This window comes from Meleagris gallopavo, chromosome 17, assembly GCF_905368555.1.
Source record: "Meleagris gallopavo chromosome 17, MGAL_WU_HG_1.1, whole genome shotgun sequence".
In the NCBI taxonomy this organism is placed as follows: domain Eukaryota; kingdom Metazoa; phylum Chordata; class Aves; order Galliformes; family Phasianidae; genus Meleagris; species Meleagris gallopavo.
The window spans coordinates 4,030,303-4,055,552 of NC_139420.1; the positions used below are offsets into that span (position 1 = coordinate 4,030,303).

Here is a 25,250-nt window from a genome sequence, read left to right on the forward strand (position 1 = left end):
GCATTGAAGGAAAAAAAGAGAGCTCCCTAATATTAATATAAGTTTCGAAATACTTCCAACTTGTGCATTATTCTATACCAATTTCTACTGAAACACTCAGTGTTATTGTGTGTAATGGAGAACACAATGTGATTTTGTCTGCCAGGAAGCATTTGAACAGATTACTGAAATCAGGTTCGTGTCACCAAGAACAGAAAACAGTTGCATGAATGCCTCAATTGTCTTAAGCACTATTTACAGCTGATTACAGTATTCAAAAGACAGTAATAAAAAAGCTTTTTCCACTAAAGAAATCATTAAATATTCCATCATCACAGATTTTCATATAACCTCAGATTCAATTGATATAAACCAAAGGGCTCCCTCAATATTAACAGAGCTATCATTTTTTCCTCCACCTATACCTTCTTGGCATTTGTACACAAGGTTTTACAAATGATACAGATAAACAAGGCAGTCGATCAATAGCTTACATATCTGGTTCTCTCTTTTCTTATAGAAAAAGTCATGTTTTTGATGATTTTAGGAGACCAGTTTCTGTAATTTCTGCTGAGTTCATGAGCCCATTTCTAAGCATCACTCTCCTTAACTTGCAAATTCCCAACCACCTCCTGCTTGGAGGATAAAAAAGTGACAGGGAGTCCAGTACAACCCTTCTCATCGTTTAAAAGTATCAGGAGTCTTCATAAAGCACATGAGCCTGAGGGGAAAATGGGGTAATATTGAGAAATACTTAACTGTACAGAGAGTGATGCGAACGAAAGCAACATGGGAAGAGGTGGGAATAAGTGAATTCAAAACCCACGTGTGTCAACCACTTCAAATTGATCCATGTACAGGTATTGACATGAAAGCATAACAGCACTGCAATGAGGAAACATGCAGCTAAATGCCTATTACTTGAACTGTCTTTTACATTAGAAAATACTAGGTATCATACCTGTTGTCACTAGCCATTTCTCTCTTACACAGGTTACTTTTTCTTGTGACCACATGGTCAGTTCTCTTCTTGAACCTTTTTAAACTAATCTGATTAACAAAATTAATCCCCAGAAGCAACTAGCACATTTTCTAAGTGGTTGGCTGGCAGGTTTCTCCTGCCTTATTTCTCTAGCTGACTCAGCTGGATGGATGGCTGACTCTCCCCAGAGGATAGCCAAATGAATGGCTTTATAGCTCTCGTTCCCCTGGCAATCTGTCACTGAGTTCAAAAGCAACCTTCCAGTTCCTCATCCCTTCTGGCTGTAAACCAGTGCATCACTAAGTAAACAAACCTGAAGTAACATCCCTGCCACCCTTCATCATAAGAACAGATTCTCACATAACTTGTGCATGCCAAATACAAGTCAGGCATAAAGGCAGTTCACCAAAATATTTCCTACATTATACATATATGTTTATATACTATACACACATTTTTGCAGAAAGGGAAGGAGCTTGGTGAAAAGTCAGAAATGCAATTTGAGCCTGACATTTTTCAAGCTGAAAATACAAAGTGATCAGTTAAATTAATGTACTGTTTTCCCTGACATATCATGGTATAATGAAATGAAGCCTTTTCCTATTATGAAAGGAAGAAAATTATGACTTCTGTAGCAAGCTGACCCACAACCAGTGCTACCCTAAAGCATGCTTACTCAGTCATCAGCTTAGGTATTACTTTATTTTTAAGTACCAACCTGGGAATGGCCAAATAAATTATCATACACCTTACTTTAAAGGGTGACTCGAATGTAGCTTATCATCCATATCCCCAAACACTCATTTGACCCTCTCTGGCTCTGGGATTCCTGATGTCCGACCCTCCCAGAGCTCACTCACTACCTTTCAGCATCAACTCCAGAGCTCTGCATACTCTTCAGTAGCTTCACAAATTCTACCACTTCCCAGGGGACTTCATTTACCATCAGCAAACGTTTAACTGCATAAGGATGATACGAAGTTTGCTTAGAGCACATAGAGGGAGCAGTCCGAAAGTTTTCCCTTTTCCTCTCCCTGAATAGCATGATTCAATTTCATAAAAGATTGAGAGGGAACTTACATGTCAATTAGTAAGTAAGAAAAAAATTATAATGAAAAAGTCAGTTGCCACCTCAGTTTCTGCAAGGAAACAAATGAATTCCGCAAAGGAACAAATGAAAGCAATCAAATTCACTTTCTGCACAGCTGGAAGGAAGGCAACACTCCTAAGCTGAAAGGATTTATTTATTCATTTTTAAATTTGCTTCCTTCAAAACCATCAATCTGTTTAAATAAAGAGAACCCACCTTTAAACTACAAGTTGGCAGAAGTAGTGAATCACCAGACAAATGCTGTGCCCTTCATGGCTGCTAAAAAAAGTCCTGTATGCTTTTCAGAGGTAGAACTCCTTCCACATCTTCAATAACCAATACACCACTCCTCTGTCTCCTGCACACTAATGCTATTGTGGTAGGACAGAGATCATAACAAAACACATTGCAAACTACATGCTCAGCTGATATCTCAGAACAGCAATTAGATTAGTTTTCTTGCAAGGGACACATGAGATAATCCTTCCAGATGACATCCTGCATCACGCATCTGGCCATATCACACCACACAACACCCCAGTGGTTGGGGGCAACTGAACAGCCAATGGTTAACAAAAAACATCACTGCATTAACCAGAGTATGCTCAAAGAGCCCTTCTAAAAAGTTCCAAGAATGCTCTTTTAAAGGGCTTTTTGAACTTGGCAGTCTGGTGAGATGTGGATACTCAACATGTCTCTAAATCATAATTCTAGAATTTGCAGGAGAAGGCCTGGTTCACATGACAAGAAAACACTTGTCAGAAAATGCTGAGAAGCAAAAGGTTTGCATCTGTACATTCTGCATGGCTAATACGAATGCAATTAGTCTGAATCAAATCACTCAACATTCTCACCTTTGAGTCATCACTGCTAGTGTCAATAAGAAAAAAATGCACCTGTTGATCAACTAAACAATTTTCACTGAATGACTGATACCTTGCCTATGCATACAGAATTTGCCAACTGTTAACCAATCCAATCATGCCTACATTCCCCAATACCTTCATACATTAAAGATATTAACACCAAGGGATATAGACTTTCCTTAAAAGTGCATCAGACATAAACCTTCATACATAAGCTTCTGAAAGAAGAGTTAAAAGTCCTGGGAATAACTGCAATCCACTTAGCATAGATGAAACTCATTGTAACTATACAAGTAATGGTGAAAAACACACATTAATGAAACAATTAAAGGGAATGGAGAAGACCAAGCACTCTCTACATGGAATTCAGACTTCACTAGCAGGCACATTACACTTGGGAATGTAAAAGAATAAATTCCAGGCTGATTGAGCTTCTCACCTTGACTGAACAGTTCCACTGTTGTCACAGATGGCAAATAGGATCATGATAACAGTAGCATTCAGCTATCACTTTAAAAAGACAGAGCTGAAACAGCTATCAAGAATAGTGATGCCTTAAGCCAGGTACCATGGTACCACAAGCTATCCCAGTCAGATGGAAATCATTATCAATAAGCATCCTTGTTGTCTTTTCAGAATCCTTACAAACAGTACACTGCCTCTTTTCTCATAATTTCTCCCACAAGTCATAGACCATTGAATTAGAAGGAACCAAGAGATGACCACGTACTTACAAGTCCGTATTGAGAATCAGCAGTAGACACAAATATGGTTTCCATTCCCAACACCGTTGTTACTGCATCACACACTAACAAAACTACTCATTTATATGCATCTTTCTGTAAACAACTACTGAATTATTTTAGAGGTCATTAGGATTTTGATCTTAATGTGGTGGTAAATATCAATAGTACAGGATCAGACTCCCTTCTACACATTGCCTTCCCCTATTCCCACGTAACTGGCAGCATTCCCTAGATGCTCACCAACTGCTGGAGAAGAGAATATCAACCCTGTGAAATCTGAGTGGGGGGAGAATACAGAAAAGGAAGGAGAGAGATGCAGAATGTGAAAATCTAGAGAGACGCGTGGGTACAAGTAGGGGCAGAATAGAGCCTTCAATATTAAAGTCTTGCCTGAACATTTTACTCTAATCATTTAAGTCAAGGCCATATCTTAAAAGACTGAGGAATTATCCAAAGCTTTTCAGTTAAACTAGTTCTAGGGACACAATCAATTTCTCTCCTCCCCTAACACCAAGCAAAGCAACTCAGGCAGCGGTTCATAAACCTGCTATGGAAAAACAGCCAGGAAGGAAAAAAAAGAAAAAGATTTGGAGGAAAACCTATCCACTGATCAGTGGAGCCATAGTACTAAATTCAGCTGGCAAACAGCATCATGAAAAAGGACTCACTGGGACTGCTTCTGATTGTACTGTCACAGATGCGTCTGGTGTTGCATCAAGTAACTGAGTCCAAAGGGCAGCATGTTCTTCTGTGCATCCATCCAGCGCTAACAGCCAGACCTTCTAGACACAGTTTTTCCATTCAAGCAGAGCCACACAATTCTGTGAAAATCCAAACTAATTCTGAAAACTCTCAATATCAAAAGTGTGAGAAACAGCCCTGAGGCTCATCTCTAATTTGTGTACCATTGTTCCAAAACAAAAGCAGTCTCAAGATGGAAGAATCACTACTTTCCTGCACTGATCTTTCCTCAGCAATTCACAGTAAAACCACACGTAAATTTAGGAGCCACAGAACAAATAAACATTTCCCCTACGAACTACAAAGAAACTCAAGCACGAAGACTTGCTGAAGAGTAGATGGGGTTAAAATCTGCTGGGAATGAAAAAGAAAGCTAAAATGCACTATTTCAGGTAGTATTAAAACACCAACATCAGGCTATTTGTGCTTCAGAGCCATTCCACTTTTAATTTCTTCACTGAAATCACACCCATACTAACCATCAGATGCACATACTACAGCACCATCAGCTTGTCTTGGACACAAGTTACAGCATACACCGAGGCTGAAGTGCATCTGAAGTAGTGATGGAATCTCAGAGATAAAGCAGGTAAATGCACTTGTTGGTTTCTCAGAAACACTGCTTTCTTTGCTGAAACTGGAGGGGGATGGAAGAGGACAACAGCATTTATGAATTCTGAGCAGCATTAGCGTATGAGCAGAAAAGGGGAAAACATACATATCTGAGAGGCAAAGTCTTCACAGATAATTATTATCTACTTACTGTCATTGCATATAATCAAATAGATGTTATAATACTGAGACAACGTGTTACAGAGACAGCTGTAACAATTAGAGCTTTAACAAGCTCTAACACAAAACACGATGATATGGCAGTGTCACGCTCATCTTCACTCTCAAGCTGTCCAACTGAGAAGGGAGGTTGTGCTTATATTAGCACACCACTTATCAAGTTGCTAAAAGCAGAATTAAAACCTTCTGCCATGACACCTGGCTGCTGTCCAACTGATACTTCATTTAGTATTACTGCTGAAAAATGGAAGGCTTAAGCTAAACTGGAGGGAGATGAGAAAGACAGTTGCCCATTACTGTCAGTTAATTCCATGTAACCACTTCTACAGCCTTCAGGAGACAGGAATTCTCCAGGAATCACTTGTCAACTTGGTTAATTTCACCAATTTAGGCTTCTGGATACCTTGTTTTGTCCACCAAGGCTTATCACAACGTGAGTTCTATACAAGCAGCCTAGACGTAAATTTTACCTCAATGCTGAATATTCTTGGTCTGCAGTGTATATCTGATGCATAACCAGCATTCCTATAATGCATTTTCTGACTTCACATTTCCAGAAAATTCTCCTGTTTTTTCTAAATCCCACAGGTAGGTCTCACATAAGAATTCTGACATGATTTCCCACCAATTGACTCCTGCCATTCGTAGAATAAAACCAAGTAATTTAGTCTTTTCCCAGTGAGACAACAAAAGTAATCATTCACTTCAGACTAGGCTGAATGCACTCAGTAGTGCTTTCTAGCTCCAACGACAGCACTGTTGTTGGTTTTTGCTTTCATTTTAAGAATATCCTTATTTTAAACAACAGTATTTCATGTCTGCTTCATTGTTTAATCTTCTTTTCCCATATTACCAGAAACATGGGAAATGAACACCCACGGTCTACAAAGATTGCTCTGAAAGTAATGCCTTCTATGTTATTATGTTGGCCCATAACATCAGATATGGATGTTGGTGGGATGGCAGTAGAGGTTGAATCTTCCTGTCAGTATTCCATTACATTTTGTTGCCATGTGACAGATGGCAGCAGAGAGGCAGTCTGACAGAATAGCATCTGACATGGAAGTGTACATGAAGCAAAGGTATGGAATAGAATCTCTCCATGGTGGAGATTGAAAATAGTGTTTTGCAGCTGAGAACTTGCTCTATCAAACAGTGTTACTGTGCTCTGTTGTAGTTTTGATGGAAAAACATAGGAGGCATTACTTTCAAAGTGACCTTCATAGTTTGAGAGCCTTCAGCATCCCTGTTTTCTGCATTCTAGATGTTTCCAGAACCTTGGCACAGTAGTAGTCTTTCACATGCTAAGTCTATCCAAATTACACAAACATGAATACAGTTATCCATTCACCAATCTGAATACATATCCAGTCAGGTTAACACAAGTAGTACTGAAGAAAGAACACAACAGTCCATACCACAAAATGAATAAACAATCAAATGAGGAGGAAAATGTATGTCAGCAGTATACCCTCCATATTTATAGATTAAAAGGAACGTTTCAGAAACCTTATAACAAGAGGCTCTCATCTACTTAGCGCGAGCACAATTCAACTACTACAGACCTCCTCCTGAAAGAAAGTATTTTTAATGTCAAAAAAGTGAAGTATCACCTGCTTCCCCACAAATTCTTATCATTTCTTGGGGAAAAAAAAAATGAGGTTAAACAATATCTTAGCCCATCGTAAACAAAGGTCCTACAAAAAGACCTCAAGGGAGAAAATTTATACTGCTGTTAGTTCTTTGCTATTTAACCTGTTGGATAACTTGTTCCAAGAAGCCATGTCTTTGCTGTCCCTTTCCACATGCCTAGAAATTCAGAAGAAAGCAGATCCTGCAATATACGTGCATATGAATAGCTCTTATCCTCAAGAGTAAACAATAAGAAAACATAATAAATAAGAAAATATAAGCCCTGGCTATTGTTATCTTTCATCACTTTACTCTCTTGAACTGTCCTCCCCTTTATGCAGTCTCACTCTTTCTCTGTCTGTTCAGTGCATGGGCGTAATTAAAGCTTTAGTTGCTGCTTGTCCAGTGCTTCATGAGCTACAAGGATATTAGAAAAGATACATATTCCAGAAGAAAAAAAACACAGACATAGAAAATATTCAGTCACCTGTACCAGCTTTCTTTAAGGAAATGAACTTTGCACAGTTGGTTTTTTTTTTCCCCTCCCTGATTTTTATATTAAAAAATATCAAATCTCATCTCAAGTGAACAAAGATAAGACCACAAACGTTATTTTCCTCTAAGCATTCAGTGTGCTAACACATTTTAGCTAGAATTCCTGCTTAGTCATGCCTGACACAATCTAGTCTTTTAGGCAAACATTCCCTTCATTCTATGTGCTATGGCTGCCAGCCAGTTTGCAGTTGATGTACTCAGTGTTTCTCCTTGTGTCCAGGCACAGTGAGATCTCAGAAACCTGCTCCTGTGCATCATTTTTATCCTTGCATATGCTCTTCATTTATAAAGAAAGCATATGCATATTTATATATAGATAGGTTTAAATATGCTAACAAAATTTTTGAAGATATCAACTAGAAAAACATTATATCCTGTAACTAAGGCTACAAACAGGAAACATAACTATTTCCCGAAATAAATGAATCTTTCTGAAAAAAAATAATAAATAATAATAATAATGATACCCTCTATCCTGGAATTAAAGCTTTACTACAGTTTAAATAAACAGCTTTTATGCATAACATATATTGAATACAAAATAGTCATTTCCAAAAGCAACTTTCAAGTCTTATATAAAAGGAAAATGAGATAGAGACATATCCAAACCTCCTGCTTGCATTTCAGCCTCAGAAATGGTCATTAAAAATATTATTCAGAAGCACATCATCAAATAACTCCTTTAAAATGCAGTTCTGTCTAAGATCAGGGAAGATTTTTTTGAGCCACCTCACTAACTGATCAACATTTTCACTTCTAGATCCTGCCTACTTCAGCTAACTACCTGCTCTTGATATCAGTGGTAGGAGCGGATAAATATATTCAGAGAGAAGGAAAAGACGAAACAAAACTGTTTTCCTGTTACTTGCAATAGAGCTCTCTGGATGGTAGAGGCAAAGCAGCCTCCAGAACACTGCCACAACCATGTAGGCATGTGCACCTTGGAAAGCATGGGCAGGAAGTTCAAGGAGCCCAAGGCATAACACACATTCACTGATGCTGAGGTGAAACTCTTCTGCTCCTGGCAGCTAGCTAGTAACTCTACTGGAGTCAAGAAAAGCTGAGATAACATCTCAGCTCTTCAGGTCGCCAGTAGTCTCTTGTGTTACTGGTACTATACAGTCACATCCTGCCCCTCTGAACACCCAGGAAAATTATGGGATTCCAGTTCTCTTCCTGTGCTATTCTTAGGTCACTGATGGCTGAAGCTACAAGGATATCAAGTTTCTTTAGGTTGAAAGAGCACTCTGAATACCTCTGAACATTGAATTCTTTCTCCTCTTCTACAAGCAGCAAACGCTTTCTTCAGCTGTGTCTGCCCAAGGTTTTCCAGAAATGCAACAGAACAGCTTCTGCTCTGGAAACTTAATTGTTCCCCAAAATGTGATTAATTTGGGAGTGATTATTTTAATACAGTTGGTCTGTTGCCTCAGCTCTAATTACATTTCTCTTGTCAATTAATTAAAACCATGCTAAATGAAATACCAGTATTTGTTAAAATTTAGGGGGGGAAAAAAGTCATGGGATACAATTAGATGTTACCAGACATGATCTCAGCAGGTTTTCAATTATTCTATGTATAATAGGTCCCTAATTCAATACAAAGCTGTAATTAAGAATGTAATTAACTTGTGCATTCTACTGATGTCATACACCACAAGAACACATAACAAGCTACAGTTTTTAGTGCAGAATCCTTAATGGATTGGTGTGTTTCATTGAGAACGAATTAGATACATAAAAATAATTTATTATGGGTACTTGGCCAACATAATGGCCACATTTAAAAAACAAGCAAAGTATAAAACAAGAGGTAATAAACTTCGTTCTGGCCAAAGCCCACATCTACACTTAGTACACATCGTATAGAAATGATGGACTTGCTGTCACAGGTAAGAGAGTTCAATGCCTGTGTCTACACAGCTCTTGAGGACAGGTCCAGGGATTGGCAAGAAGCAAGGATAATTGCAGACGTGTCTACGTATAATCTGGATGTGAGCAGCTTGAGTAGGAATAGCAGCAAGTTGAACTGCCTGTTGTTTTGGTGATATACTGAGCTGCTCTATGTACAGAGCAGACAGTCGTTATGTGCTTCATTCAAGTCCAGACTTGAACCAAGCAGAGCTTCTGGATTCACCTGTATTAAAACTCTGCATTTCAGTCTAGGTTTCACAATATACCACGATGCATCCAACCTCACTGAACTTATGAGAAATCCTCCAGGTCAGTCTGCTTATTAAAGAAAAGCTCGTGGTTCTGTAACACAGCATTGCTGCACTGTCTAAATTGAAGACTTCTGTTCTCAGTTACAGTTATTTGAATGCCACATTTCCCTCAGAATTTTTTTTTTTTTAAATAGATGACATAAGGAAAGAAAGGGAGAAAATAAGCCTAAGGAAACTGAACAGGTTTCCAGAAACTCCATCTGAGCTACAAATAACAGGTCTGTGGTGACAGTGAAAACAAATGAGAGCACAAAGCATTTTACTTTCAAGATAGCCCTCTTACCAGAAATATACTAGGATAAAATTCTGGCTTACCAGCTAAGGAATCTTCTGCACTGAATTTTGCTGGTAAAGAGCAAGTAAATAGAAGAAAATATGATCACATAGGGCGAAGATAGGCACTTCAAAAAGTATTCAGGAACTCTATAACCATCAAATGGACTTCTGATTCTTTAAAGAGAGACTTCTGATTTGCTCTCTAAATATTTAATGCTTCCCTCTTCGGGGAAAACAGTGAATTAATGGAGCATCTGCTACCTTCCAAAGGATATTATCACCTTCAAAGGCCAAAAGTCTCCCTTACAGGCAGCTCACTGGAGTTCCTCCTACAGTAACAAACAGAAAAAGCCATTCTCAAAATATTAACTCCTACATTAAAAACCTGCAAATACATTCAGTCTCTGCTCCGCTCTTAATTTCTTTTGTTTCTTCACAATATCATTCTCTGCAATGAGCTATCGAGCTAGTGAAACATCAATGTGCATTTACCTACCCTAAAATCAAGTCACTTGAATTCAAGAATGCTTTTGTGTTAGTGACATTCATCTACCTGTTTGGAGAATATTTTCTTCTAAGTAGTTTTCACATACTGACATACTGAAGAGTTAACCAAGAAATACATAGTTTCCTAAAATATTCCAATAAACCAGATCCAAACACTCTTTACACTCTTTGATAATTAATGCTGAGTATTTATTAAAATAGAACTGATGGAGTTAATGGCCTTACTTAACAGCTGAAGTTCTTTGAATCACAAGACGCCTCTTTCAGATTAAAGTGGCACTGAAAGAGTCTGAGTTCAAATCCATTCCCATGTATTCAGCATCTTTAAAATCTTTTTCTTTTTCCACAGTTCAAGATGTTGGCACTTCATGAATCAATCTCAAAGGATATTAAAAAGCAGCAGGAATAGCCTACAATGAGCCAGAAGGTTTCTTCACAAAAAGAAAAAAAGAATGTTACATCTGCCAAGTAAAGCACTAAAAAAAGTAATAAGGAAATCCAGACTTAACTTAATTCATGCCCACATACATATGCATTCAGATACAGCCTTTAATGACATTCATGCTTCCAAATAAGTTCTAAGGCTGAAAGAATAGACAGCAGTTCACCATTTCTTTATCATTATGTATAACCCTATGTACTAATCTAAGACAATATTTAAGTGTTGCACTGAACTATTACTACCCCAGTGTAATTTTATGTTGCTTTTCATAGCATCCCACAGAGCATTTCAGAAATATTAACTCATTTACTTGCACAACACTTTCCTAGGACAGCATTTTCTGTAATTTTAACTGCACCACAGCTAAATTAGCAACTTAACTCAGAAGTATCTGCTAATACAAGGTCCTTGTTTAGAAAACCTACAGCCTCATTTCTCAAAGTATTAGTGTTAACAGAGCAAATCTCTTGCTTACTCTAAGGGCGGATCTAAAAAAATGTAGAAGTATGGCATGAAAATCTGCTTTCTTTGAAGTATCACATTAACTCCATGGCAGGAACAAGAATAGAAAATAATTCCCCAAAATGCTACTGAACTGTTTTAACCAACTTTTTCTTTCTTCAGTCTTTGCTGCTTCTAAGCTAACTTGCAAACCTATCCAGGGCATCTGGATACAGAAAGTAAAAATAAAGTAGCAATTCTGAAAGCAGTGCCCTGATTGCCTAGGGAAGTTTTTAAGTGGTAACATAACGTGTTCACAATCATATACCCCCTATCTTTCTTCTGCAGTTTGCATTTGGCTCACAAGGGCAGTCACATGGTCTTCAATGGGCTACTGAAAATACATTCCAAGATGCTGTCACCAACACCAAGTGAGGAAAAAAAAAAGATGAAAATTCTCTGTATATATTCAGAAGTTAAAGTCATGCTGAGCCCATTACATCTATGCACCTTCCAGATTCTGTAACTAATGAAGCAGAAGTCCACAGACAATAACCTCATTCGGAACAACAACAAAGTTATTTTTCCCCCCAGAAAGCTATCCATCCTGTGCACGGAATGAGACAGCAGAGCCATAAACAACCACCTGTTCCTTAACCCCTTTCATCCACTGAGATTGCTTCCACCCTTGCTCAGCATAGAAATGAACAAAGGAATGAGACATTCTGAGAGCACAGAAGGAAGCTTCTGTAGCTTCAGTTTTTGCCCTAAAAATTGGTCCCATGATGGCTTATGACAGTTAAAGGGAAACATCTCCTTGTCTGAGATTGCGTGCTCCACAAAGACAAGATTCACGTAGCAACATAGCAGACATCCTCTTGATTTTATATTAAAAATAAACTCAATTTTCAGGCTCAAAACTCTGGTGACTTAGAATAGAATTCTCGTGGAAGTTGCCCAAAAGTTATATGGTTTCAAAAACATTTTTATCCCAGTTTTACGGTGTTTTTTTGTTTGTTTTTTTGTTTGTTTTTTTTTTTGTTTGTTTGTTTTATAATGCAGTGACATGCTTGCAGGTGTTATCTCCAGTCATGAATCTTACTTATGTATGAATGCTAGCATTCATTTTTATTCATCATTTCAGAAAGAGATTAAGGAAAACACCATTTATCTTTGCCTCTTACAGTGAAAATTGCAGGATTTAACCCAAATAGTACTACTCAGGGAAATGATTCTTGCTGGCTAGAACTCAATTTCTAGCTGGATTTGTTCTTGGAAACAACTGAACCACTTAACAGAAACTTTCTCAAACCAGTCAGAAAATACGCAGCTTGGAAAACTTCAGCTAAAAGTGTTAGAGCTTGAGAAAGCCCCGCTTAAAAAGGGTATTATACTGTATGGAGCTGCCCAATTAATCTATATCTGGTGTTCTGATATATGGATATCTGCCACTCAGAAAAAATTGCAAGTAAACTTGTTCCTTAAAATACCAACTCAAGCCCCCCATAAAAAGAATTTTACTCCCCTGCCTTTTTTTTATATAATACTGATCCAGTAGGAATTATCACATATGCAGTGAATTACACCGCAGACTTTTCATCTCAAACTGCTTTGAAATATTGCTTAGTAAACCTAGTAGAGTTAGTTTTTCCAATGAAGAAAGCCTTCTTAAATTAAGTCTTCACATTCTGAGTACTCCATGTGGTTCACATTTTCTGTTTCTTGAAAACAATCTCCTTAAAACTTACACTGTTTGATTTCATTTTCAGTTGAAAGTTATAAATGCTGGGGGGGCAGGGAACAAAAAAGTATATTCAGAATGAACTCATATATTAGTGGTAATTACATTTATAGCATACTAGCATAGTACTTAAATCTCAGTAAAAACCCAAAGATATGTATTCAAAAACTGTCAGAAATGAATACAACCAGAGAATAGCAACCCACAACTGGAAAGTACAGCAATAATAGTAAGGTGACAGAGTCCCAAGCTACAGCAAATGAGAACAAACCCAAACATAGCAGACGCAGAAACAAAGGAAAATTACTGCTCACCTTCAGAAGGCCACAGGCACACAGGGATCTCCAGCAAAAGATCCCCTCACCTCTACTGCCAAACCTTAAATGAGGTCTGGGAAGGGCTGGATCCTGGCTCCACCCTTTCTGGTCACTCACATCCATTGCCTGCACCTGAGCTCCCCTGGGTTGACCCTGCCTTCCCACCAGGTGCTCCATCATTCAACATTTCCACTACAGATGGTATATGTTGGATTTACTGTTTTGAGTAACCAAATCCATAATAAGTAGAGAAGAGGTTACAGAACTGATCTTCCCAGCTAGGACCTCTGGCACTCAGTGTAAAGAAGTACTAATGGTTGATTTGGTTGTATTTTGGAGTCAAAACAACGTATCAATTTGAAATAACCCTCTGGAAACAGTTCTCACTCACCTGTGGGAGAGGGAACAGAGTACTCTATAAACCTAAGTTAGAGCTCAAACAGAAACAGTTTCTAAGGAGTGTGACCACTTAGAGGTTCCAGGTGTGTCTATCTCCTCACTGAAGTTAATCTCCACACTTACAGTGCTATAACATCAGCATTCACATATAGGTGAGTTGGTGATCCTATTGTAGGAAAGGTACAGACAATTACAGACAACACCTTCAACTGTAGCCCACAAAACAAGTCACTTTAAAGCAGATATCCACATTTGGTTGGATGAATCACACACCTGAGCAGAACACATTATTATCTAGATCACTTCTGCCAGTAAGCAGCACGTCGATATTGATACTCCGAACTGAAGTGAGTTTTAACCCTCAAACAACACAAAGAACTAAGATATTCTAACTCTTTAGACTACAAATGAAATTATTACCCTTCCTTACTACCATCTCTCTTTTGTATCAGACATCTATTCCAAGTTGAAAAGAATACTAACATCCGGGAGTATCAAAAGTGAGATGAAGACAGAAAGGATGAAATGATCTGTTAGGAGATAAAGTCAGAGATAAAAACTGTGTTGCCAGAACTTCCACCAAAATGTCAGAGCCTCTCTCTGTGCCTCCTGAAACCCCATGCAGGGCTATGGCAAGATGCGGGATGAAATAACAGAGCTCTAGTTGTATTTTATCATAGTTTTTACCCCAAAGAAATACAAAAGCATAAGTATATTTAAACTCCATTGCTTGTAACAATCATGTTATTTTGATTAAACATTTTCTGGAAAATCTGAACAGACTCCAAGGAATTGTTCTAAACATTCTCCTACGAAGGATGTCAAAATAGCATTTTTCAAATAGCATCTTACGAACAGACTAATTAACATAAAAAGACATCCAAAGTCAATTCAACTCTGACAGTGTCTAGCAGTGCCAAATTAGATCTGGCATCTTGAACTAGCTTCTCTCTTCCAGCAAATGAATATATGTAAATGCTGGAAAAGAATTCACACAAAACTGCTCTTTGCCCATGAACAGCACTAGAAGTGTCCTCTTCATCCAATCTGTTTCTTTTCATAAGAAGAAAAATCAGATGGTAAAACTAGGTAGAACAAAGATACTTTACCAAGCATCCATGAATTGTCAGATATATACAGACTAATACGTATGTGGGCTGAAATCTTGATGAATGGCAAGGCTCCTACTGAAATAAGTAGACAAATTTTAACTTGACCAAGTGCCCATGGTGCAGAATTTCCTTAATTACAAAGGAACTGGGATTTGATGAGCTAACAACTTACGCCAACATCTTTGTAGTTATTTCATGTACAGATTCTAAAACTCAATTTTTAATTTCAGAAAAGTCCAGTATAATAATGAATTACAAAAAGTCACGAGTGCACAGCAGTCTAAGGCCTCGATTTGACATAATCTTACTGAATGATAAACAAAGACCATTCACAAGAGATACGCAGTACAAGAAAAGATGAGAATAATCCTAAAATATAAGTGTATTTGTATTATTAGCTTGATTCAAAGTACAAAGATGAGATTCTTTTCAGGGTCTAGGTCAGGAGCCAAAATCCTACAGACATTCTGAACTTCATGTTCAACTGACAAATGTGGGTCCTCCTCCTGATAAACACAAAAACAAACCAATATAAGTAATCTTCAGATAAACTGTTTGCATTTTGTGACCCTCTTGAACAACACTGCCTGAAGGCATGATTTTTACCTCAAACCAGTTTTGACATTGCAGCACTACATGATCGTGTTTAAATGTCATCTGATGATTCCTATTAAAGTGTCACAGTTCTGTTGCTACAGCTAATTTAATTCTAAATGAATTTTCAAAACCAAGACTAAAGTTCAATGGAAGCCTGAAGCTTTGAGGAATTGTAAAGCTTTGAGCCTGAAACACAGTGATATCCAACTTCAATCTGTTAAATAGCCATGGAAACATCATGAATCTGTGATTCCTTGAATAATGGTATATAAAGTAATGAAGTAAGACCTTCCAGATTGACACTGCATTATACATATTTCCAGACCAGTGTTTGCCTTTCTAGGCCAGCACTCTACTTGCACCCACAGACTGCTCACGATGCTCCAGATGAAAAGAAAACAACATATTAATTCCACTGTTTCACACAGAGTTGGAAAAATTCACTCTACCATTTTGCTGATACATTAACTTACAGCTTCAATCTAAAACTAAGACTAATGAACTTATCTAGTGAATTACTGAGTACCATCAGGTGATGCTGATCTCATATCAGGGAGGGTATGTTTGGTTAAAAAAAAAAAGTGATAATTCATATTTCTTTGTAACCAGTTACAAATCTTGTAAAAAGAATTTGCAATTTTACCCCCTCCTAATTCTCCTCTCATTCATATTATGAATAAAAGAAAGACAATCAGATAATAAGTGCTACAGTAATTCCCATTTGACAGATGAGCAAATGAAATCAGAGAAGTTACCTAAGCAGTCACACACACACACACACAGCTGGAAGAAGAATTAAAGAAACCTGGGAACTCTGCTTACTACTTCTTGCTATTCCCACTAAGAAATATATACCTCTCTATCCTCCCTTTGCAGACAGTAGAACAAGAGCACATAGGAAGAGAGTGCTTTTATTTATGAGTTCTTTTAATAGTCTCTTTCTGAAGTTATTGACAGGATGATTATGAACAACAGAATCATGAAGGCATTTAAAAGCACCAGAAATTCAACAGTATTTCTCACATAAGACAGTCTTTTTTGAAAACATCAAAGACGAAAACAACTATTAGAGTCACTCTTCTAAATAGAAGACTTTTTTTAAACAGCAAGGTTTGTCATTATTGTATACATTCAAATCTCAAGACATACCAGGACAATCACAAGAGAGTAGTCAAGAATAATCCAACTCATGTAACGTCACATCAGCTTTTACAAGAGGCACAGGCTTTACAATTACGTTAGGCATGTGTGCTGCCAAAGTGCCTCACGTAGAAATTCTTCAAGCAAGCACTTCATAGCACAGATGCTGTCTTCAGAAAATGTGCAGCCTTTTCCACTCACGCTTCCCATACTTTGTATGATTCATTTGCAAATCCCAAATTACACAAAGAAAAGCATCTTCTCAGTCCAATCAGTCCACTATTGCACATCAGGAGCAGTGAAACAAAATCAGATATCAGGGTATCCATTGGAAGAGCAAAGCATACACAAAAGAAATCCTATATTAAACTCATCACTGAAAACGCAGAAATGCAAGTATTGACAAGTTCAGTTCTTGCAAAAATAAGTGAGATTTAAAAGATTTAAGATGGGTAATGCATAATTAGATTCTTCACTGGCACATACACGCCACTGATTGAAAATTCACTGAAGATGAGAGCATATAAGAAAAGCACTGTAAGAGAACTGGCAGTGTCATCATTCCAACACAGGTCCCAGAGTCGTGGTACACCAAACAGTTCAGTTGCAGACAAGAATTAAAATCATGAATTAAAATGGAAAGCAGCTGGGCCTGAATCATAGCCATTCATGTCAACAGGAAGGTTCTACCTGATTACAGAGGGCCTTGGGGCAGGGAGACATCGCAGCAGACCTGCTCCTAATTTGTGTAATGGTTTCATTACTATGTACTTCACTTCACAGTCCTTTGCTACAGGACCACTCTACATTCCAGGCTCTGACAAAAAAAAAAAACCACATCCTAGTGGCTGTGTACTTCTAGATTCAACCTGCTCAGGCCTGAGTCCCTCTTTCTATCAGAAATTGACCTAAACCCAAACATGCTCCCCTACACATTTCTGCTTATTTTGTTATTCCAGTCTTAGTCTCAGTCCCAAGACACGTCCTTGACATAGACGTCAGTGCTATTTCCCCAAGGTTCCTATCTTTCAGCAAACTCTCACCTTAACCTCCCCCTCCACACCACCTCCAGGCAGACCCTTCCCTACATTTCTAGTCTCCTCCTTACACAGAAAGCCTGACCCTCTCCCTCCCATCCCCAGACCTTGCCCTTGCTAGCTTTCAGACCACACTTTCCTGCTTTATTTTCATTTTGCTCACTTCACTCCACATCTTGCTCTCTAGTTTTTGTCCTTCCTTTAATCCACTGAAGCAATTTCATTTTCCAGAAACCACTCCTGCAGCTAGGAAGGGGGATGGAGCATTTTGAGAGCACAAAGATGGACAGTGTCCCTACCCACACCTCTTACACTTAGCCCAGATCAAACTTCCGCAGCTCAGGATCTGCAATCATAAGGAAAGAAGGGCTCTGTCACAGTACAGGCCTAGAGCATAACAATTTTCATAGCATTAACTGTAAGGATTCATCAAGTCCTTCCTTGTCACAAGCAAACATTGTTTGTAACATTTCTGACTTGACACCCCACCAAATCAACCACAGACTTTCTTCAGATCTCACAAGCCCTGTTCTTGGCAAGTTCCATAAGGGTATCAGCACTTCTCAAGTAAGAGCAACTATTTTTAAACAAAAGAAAATCTATGTTTCCCCTCCTCTCCTCCCCCCCCCCCCACACACATAGCTTTGTTCTTGTAAACCACTGAACTCTTGGCTGAAGTTTTGGAAAAAAAAAAAAAAAAAATTACTCAATCTGAGGCAGATGCTTGGCATTAATGGTGAGAGAACTTAAACTAAAACCGAACTCTTAATGTCGATTCTAACAAGCAATTCTACCAGTCCTGTTTGCAATAATAGTACAGGCTTTTTAATTGCACTGCAGTTTTTTTAATTCATTGTTGGGTTTGTGGTTTTTTTGTTGTTGTTGGTTTTGACTTTTTTCTTTCAGTTAAAAATAAGGCACTACATCAATGTAAGCATTACTATTATTTGTACAGGATCAACAATAAGAGAAAAACACCCAAGACAAAAAATTAAAGTGGCATGGTTCACCAAGTGCCTTTCATTCTCTAACCTCTTAGTGTTTAATATCCTGCATTGGATATATAACGTAAGCAATTCCCATAACAATCTCTTCTTTTACTATGGTGTCACATGTACAAATTAAAGCCATACTGCTCTAAGTGTTAGGCTGCAGTATCACAATCACTTAAGCGGTCTCTCCCCAACTCGAGTCCATCCTTTTTTTTTTTTTCCTTCTACAAACAGTCCATTGATCCCACGGTGATGCAAACTTAAAAAAAAAAAAACAAAAAAAAAAAACAATTAACAACAATACATTTTTTATGCATTTTATCTTCCTGAAGCAGCTCTCAGAGGAATCAAGAGGAATCAGGCATGTCAGAGCTGGCAGAAGAGGGTTGTTCGGTTTGGAAGAGGGCAGGAACAATTTACATTGGCTCAAGCCAGTGAGGCACTGCACCCTCAGGCAGTGCAAGTGACTGGAAAATGGAATTTCACAAGGACAGAAACTAATGTTGAAGCTTTTCTTGCCATTGAGAATGAAAGTAAAAGTTAAATTGTTATGTAAAATTAAAATGCTTTTCAATAGACATTTGTAATGATTAATCTTTTCACACAAGTCACACTGAGGTGATTCATTTTTGCAATATCAGAACAACACTATAGAAAAATAGTAATGATGTGCTCTGTAGAGTATCTATGCTATTATAGGTTCATATCTGAATACATTTACAAGAAGTCCAAATGATTGTTTTAAGGAAACAGTTTCCTTAATGAAAAAGTTATTGAATTTAGATGCAAGCACAATAAAAAAAAAGAAATGACTTAAAACTCTCTCCCCCTTTTTGTTTTGCAATTATATCAGTTTTTAAAATATTTTTGAAAAAAGAACAGTTCAGTTGAAAAGCATTTATCAGGTGGAAAAAGGCAGCAATTACATAAGTAATACATTAGAAGTACTGTGGTAGATGCATTTCTGTCTCTGTCCTCTATGATTCTGTGTCGCAGCTGAAGAGCAGAATCGAGTGGAGTAGCCCCTCTGCTGCATCAGTATCACAGGATATCAGCTTACCTTTTATTTACTTAAGGCTTCCTCTTCATGTACAGAGAAGCCAACTTCCACATGTGCTCGAGAGACCAGTAAGGATTTGTTTAAAAATCAGCAAGCTCTCCCCTGGCTTTCAGATGTTTATTCAATGCTGAAGTTTCCCTATAAATGCCAAGTTTCTAACCACTGTTTTGTGACTTAGAATTTGCTTCAAATTGCTGAACAGGACAATTTACTTAACAATTCTCACTCTCCTTGCAGCAAGTTTGTGTTTCCCAGTCCTAGAGAGAAACATACAATGTAAAGCACTGAAACACAAATTCTGGTAGCAACAGAAATCAATGGATAAAGTAGTACTGATACCATTACGAAATATTACTGTTCTTCTACAAAACTGCATGTTTAACAAAAATTGTAGAAGAAAGTTGAAAAAGTTATCTGAGAAGAAACAACAAAAAACAGTGCTGGACCTTATACATGACACTTGTAGCACTAGCTGATGGTAAAATCCGATTAAATTCTTACTGCAGCATATAATAAAGTGTCCACTTAAGGAGCCATGTCTGGCTGTTTACATCTGTCAAGCTGCTGAAACTGCAGTTGTAAAAGAATGCTTTTGATAATGACAGGGGAACAATGATTAGTATGATCTGTGTTATTCAAGCAAAAGAAGTGCCAGAAAAGGCTGTCTCCAAGCACAAAGTTACTGACCCAAGATGTCAGTGGTGCAATAGTACAACATTAGCACATTTCTTAAGTGTAGTGGCAAAGAACTACTTAGTCAAAATGTATTTCCCTAAAGAAAAGCTCAGCTAATTGACCAGGGGAGCAAAGATGCCTGTAATTTTACTGATGGGGCTGACATTTTGTTTACGGAATTCAAGCTCAACAGATTAATATGCGTTAGAACAGCAAAGAAAATAGAAGAGTGGATTCACTGGGTCATTTCACTAGAGTTGAAAAGAAAAATGATGACCTGAGGCTGTGTACTGACCCAAAAAAATGTGAACAAACAGACAAAGAGGGAGTATTTCCATTTACTAACTAAAACAGACACAGGCAGTACTTGAGTAAAATTATTTTCAAAGCTAGATACATCTGCAGGCTTTTACCAGATACCTCTAAGTGAGGAGACTGCAGAAGCTATGAACTTTCAATGCACCATTTGTCCGTCCCGATTTCAAAGGGGTCACATCTGTCACTAGAGCCTGAGCCAGTCCACAGAACACAAAACAGTACAACTGCTTGAAGAGCTGAACACTGTGAAACTGTTTTGCCGGGGTACTGAGTCTGTAAGGGAGGCTGAATAAAATATAAAGGACTCAGGCCTGCAAGAGCAAGTCAGGACAAGAGTTTGACCGAGACAAAGGCCAGTAAGTTACTGCACACCACTGTGAAGGACAGAGCACTCAAATTTCAGTCAAACACCTGAAGTTAACATCCAATTTTCCTATAGCATTATAGGATACTACCCGTATTCGTATTACTATAGAATTCAGATATTAAAAAGAACTAAAAAGAACCTACTGGACAAAATGGCCAAGGAAAGATCAAAAGCTAGCAGACCAGCCAACCAACAGATGATCACAGTGAACAAGAGAAATAAGGACATTACTGATAAAAAGTCAGACAGCAAGACAGTGGTATTCCTGACTGTAGAGGCAGCATCTGATTAAAATCTCGAGATTTTGAACTTTAGTTTACTTACCTATCTCTAGGCTAGTTGCCTTAAAAAAGACAACTCTAACCACTATGACCAACAGCTCTGAGACACTTACTGTAGAGGAGCCTAACTTTGAAAACACTACCAAGGGAAGTCTGTATGCCAATATTTCTGGCAAATATACCATCATTTACAGTTTCTAGTTGTTCATTAAAGGACAGCTTTTCAGTGGTACCAATGTACGTTTTCATCAGTAGAGGTAAAAAATGCAGAACTAAATCTCAACTCTCAATAAAATCTGTATCTTTAAATCTCAATGAGTATTACTTGGCGACACTTAATATTTAGAAATTTATGAAAGATTAATGCTCTGCTGTTTATCAATTGATTACGTACAAATGAAAGTTCCATTTATCACATCATTTTGGGTTTAAAAAATAGCAGAACAAAAGCAGGTAATGCACCAGCCTCTGGATGCATAACTGTGCTTGAGTACCTAGAACTCTGGTAACACCACACAAATGTAACATTTGCTCATGTTCAATGCTTTCTTCCATGTATCTACACACACACACACACACACACACTTCTCAGCAAATGAATCGATCTTCTAGCTGTACATCCTTAAACTCATGTTTAGGTGTTACTTAGGATTCTTCGCTTCTGATTGCTATTATTCTGTTTTAGTTCAGAGAGGAGATGAAGCAGAATATGCATTGTACAATGCAATAGATCTATACACTTGCCTTCACTTCATTTGTGCTCAGATTCAAGAAAAGAATTAAAAATATCTAACCTTGAACCCATGAATTCTTCCTATTGACTATGAAGAGGTTTAAGCACATGTATTAGCACTTTGCTGAAAAGAGGTCATTTCCTGAAAGGAATATATACACTTTGGATTTGCTTATGTAAATATAATTTCACACACATACTCCCTACCTAGGAAACAGCACCCAATAATTGGTATGTAAAGCACGTGCATGCACCTATGTGCAAGAGCACTTTTGCACACTGATTTTTTATACATCCTATTCTAACTAGAGGCATGGCTTAAATGAAATGCCAAGCTTCTTTCTTGAGATTGAATGAATTAACATTATTAGCTTGATAATAACCACAGCATAATGACACACTGAGGCCTAAGGCAACATTTCAGGAGAATTTTCTTAGAAATTCTGGCCTGATAGAAGATGTTAATGAGTTCAGAGAAGTAAATATAGCTCTTTAAATAGCAAATGACAACTTGTCTATAATAGTAAGTTTCTCAGCACATTCACAAACGTTTCTGCTTACGAGCTATAAAGTGACTTTCATTTAGTTGGACTTTGGTTCTCAAGAACAATTGCTATCCTAACACATCAACAAAAAGAGTGCAAATACACAAGGGGACCGCAAATGAAACGCTTGTTAGGGCCTCACAAGGAAACCATCCAAACACCTTATTAAATAAGTTTAATTAACCAGCTCTTTTCTCAACAGCACTGTGCCCAGCAGTGCAGAAAGGCAAATTCTCTACTCAGAAGCTCTGCTTTCCTTCCCTGAGTTAATAATATTTTCTCTTTTATTCTCAAAGAACGCAGCCCAGCAAACCCCAGCAGCAGCTGCTGTTAGCGGCTGGCTGTGGCACCAATACTGACTTTTTTACAGCATGGCTGAGTCAATGCTGACCCAGACTCCAGCAAAGAGAAATGGCTTAATGAGGTTGGGTTGTTTATAACCTCTCACTGTAGCACTTTCTGCCACCCTTACGAAGCAACATCTACATATTTCTCTATCTGAAAATATTTTTACAAGAAAGCGTCCATACATCAGTGCCCAATTCTATTAAATCTAATGCAAATGCTGACTGGAGAAGACGCATTTGTAACTGTAAAAGCTGCATGGCAGAAGAGATATGGTGCCCTAGAAAGGTGCCAGGCACTCCTTAAAATTCTTAATCTCCTGCAGACTCTGAAAGTGAACACAGGCTAATACAATTCTCACCTCCAGATCACAGCATTCAAAACAAAGTCCCATAATTTACATGCTTCACATCGCACTTTCATGGCACATTGAGTCACAAGGATGTCCATTAGTTTTAATGTACTATATTAAAATGACTGGCAGCAAGAGGCCGTGCAATTTCCTGCCAAGTACTTTATTTTCTGCACCAATCTGAATAGGAAAAATATTGCCACCAATTCAGCCCTTGCTTCATTCTTAAGATACTTCCGTACACATCCATGCTGCCTCTCCAATCAACTGCCCCGGTAAGAGGTCAGCAGGACTGGATCAAACTAAACAATGAAAAGCCTTTTATTAGTAATCTTCTTATGTCAGTCAAACAGCATCACTAATATTAAGAGGATAAAAAGCAAAATGATTTCTTTTTCTATTGCTAGGGATGACTACAACAGCTGGAATTGCAAAGAGCTTTGCAAGTTTCCAGCCCCAAAAAAGCAGAATGTGTCCATAACTAACGCGACCAGAGCAAGATCACAAGATGCTGAAATATGGCAATCACCTACAGCTCTGCATGGAAGCCCCTGCTTGGATCTCACACGTTTTCCATGCCTGGGTCACTTCAGAGATGTCCCTCTATCAAAGCGACTCTGATCACAGAAGTTCAGTGATAAGACGAAACATCAGATCATTCCAATGACCTCTGAGCTAAAACAAACCTGCTCCTCAGCTCTCCCTGTAATCCTGATAACAATCTTCTCGTTCCCTCCAGGTAATGGCTTCTATCCATTCTCGGGAGCTCTTACTGCACAACTCCAAATTCCAAGGGTGATGTTCCGTAATCTCAGCACTGTCACTGAGCCCTGTGCTCCTTAGAGCTTTCACCGCGTTCCACACGGGAACACCCATTCCCACAGAGAAAAGCCCTTTATAAGCAGGCAATAACGAAGATGTGTTAGTAAACACCGCGAAAAGGAAACTTTCCGCTTCTCGTTTCAGTCATGCAAGCTCGCAAGGTTCGCTCCCATTCATAGAAACACGAGCGCAGAAATAAGAGGGTGGAAGGGAGAGGGGGAAAGGCGTAAGACAACGCAGAAAGGACGTGAAGAGAAAAAGAAGAGACTCGGGGGTGAGGGGCGGAGAAGGAGAAAGGTTTAACGCCGCTGCGGGGAAAACAAGCGGCCATCCCGAGGAGCTGCGAACCAGCGCAGCCCGAGCGCGATCAACTGGTGCTGCGCTCCCCGCTTACCTCCGCACAGCAGCGCCCCGAGCAGCAGTCCGACAGCCTGCGGGCAGCGCGGCCCTCCGCCGCCGGCGGCCCCCGCCATGCCGAGGAGACGGGGCCACGTCCCGGGAGCGGCTCCGGGAGCCTCCACCGCCGCCTGGTCAGCTCTCCCTGCGGGCCATCGCCGAGCGCGTCTCGCTCCCAGCGCCGCTCAGCCCCGCGCCGGGCTCCCGTCCATTCCGCCGCGCTCCGTCCCTCAGCCCTCCGCGCTCCGCCCGAGCGGCGGCGGGCCGGGGAGGGCACAGCGCCGGGGGAAGCCCGGGTTGACAGAACCGCGCCGCGCTCTCCGAGCAAAACTTTTCCAGCAGAGGACGAGGGAGATCCCGGAGCCGCCGGGATTCCCCGGGCTGCTCACCGCGGTCGCCTTTCGCCGCGGCTGCGGTTGGCTCCGCTTCCCGTGCCTTTATGTGGGGGCCGGCGGCAGACGCGCGCACACGGACTTTTCCCTCTGAGGAGGAGGGGAGAAAAGCCCCAGCGGGGAGCGGAGGCGGCAACCTGCGGGCGGCGGGCGCCAATCAGGGGAATCGCTCCCGGACCCACGCGCGGCCGGGCCGCCCGCCCCCAGCACCCGCGCGGGGACTCCCGCAGCGCGGCGACCGTTGGTCTCGAGCCGGGCACCACCTGCGCCCACCTCCCTCAGTGCCCGGCGCGGGACCCTGAGAGGGGAGCCGCGGGCTGCAGCGGTCCCTTCACGCTGAGAGATGAGGGAAAGT

At 39.5% G+C, this 25,250-nt stretch overlaps 1 protein-coding gene across 1 annotated transcript in view; it reads right to left on the minus strand.

The window, feature by feature from the left end:
* Window positions 1-25,010, minus strand: part of TMEM132C (transmembrane protein 132C) — a 180,995-nt gene extending 155,985 nt beyond the window's left edge. The window contains exon 1 of the mRNA XM_085238846.1: window positions 24,502-25,010. Within this exon, the coding sequence (XP_085094972.1) occupies window positions 24,502-24,580 (79 nt within the window). The 5' untranslated portion in view covers window positions 24,581-25,010. The remainder of the gene's footprint in view (window positions 1-24,501) is intronic.
* Between the last annotated feature and the right edge of the window lie 240 nt (window positions 25,011-25,250).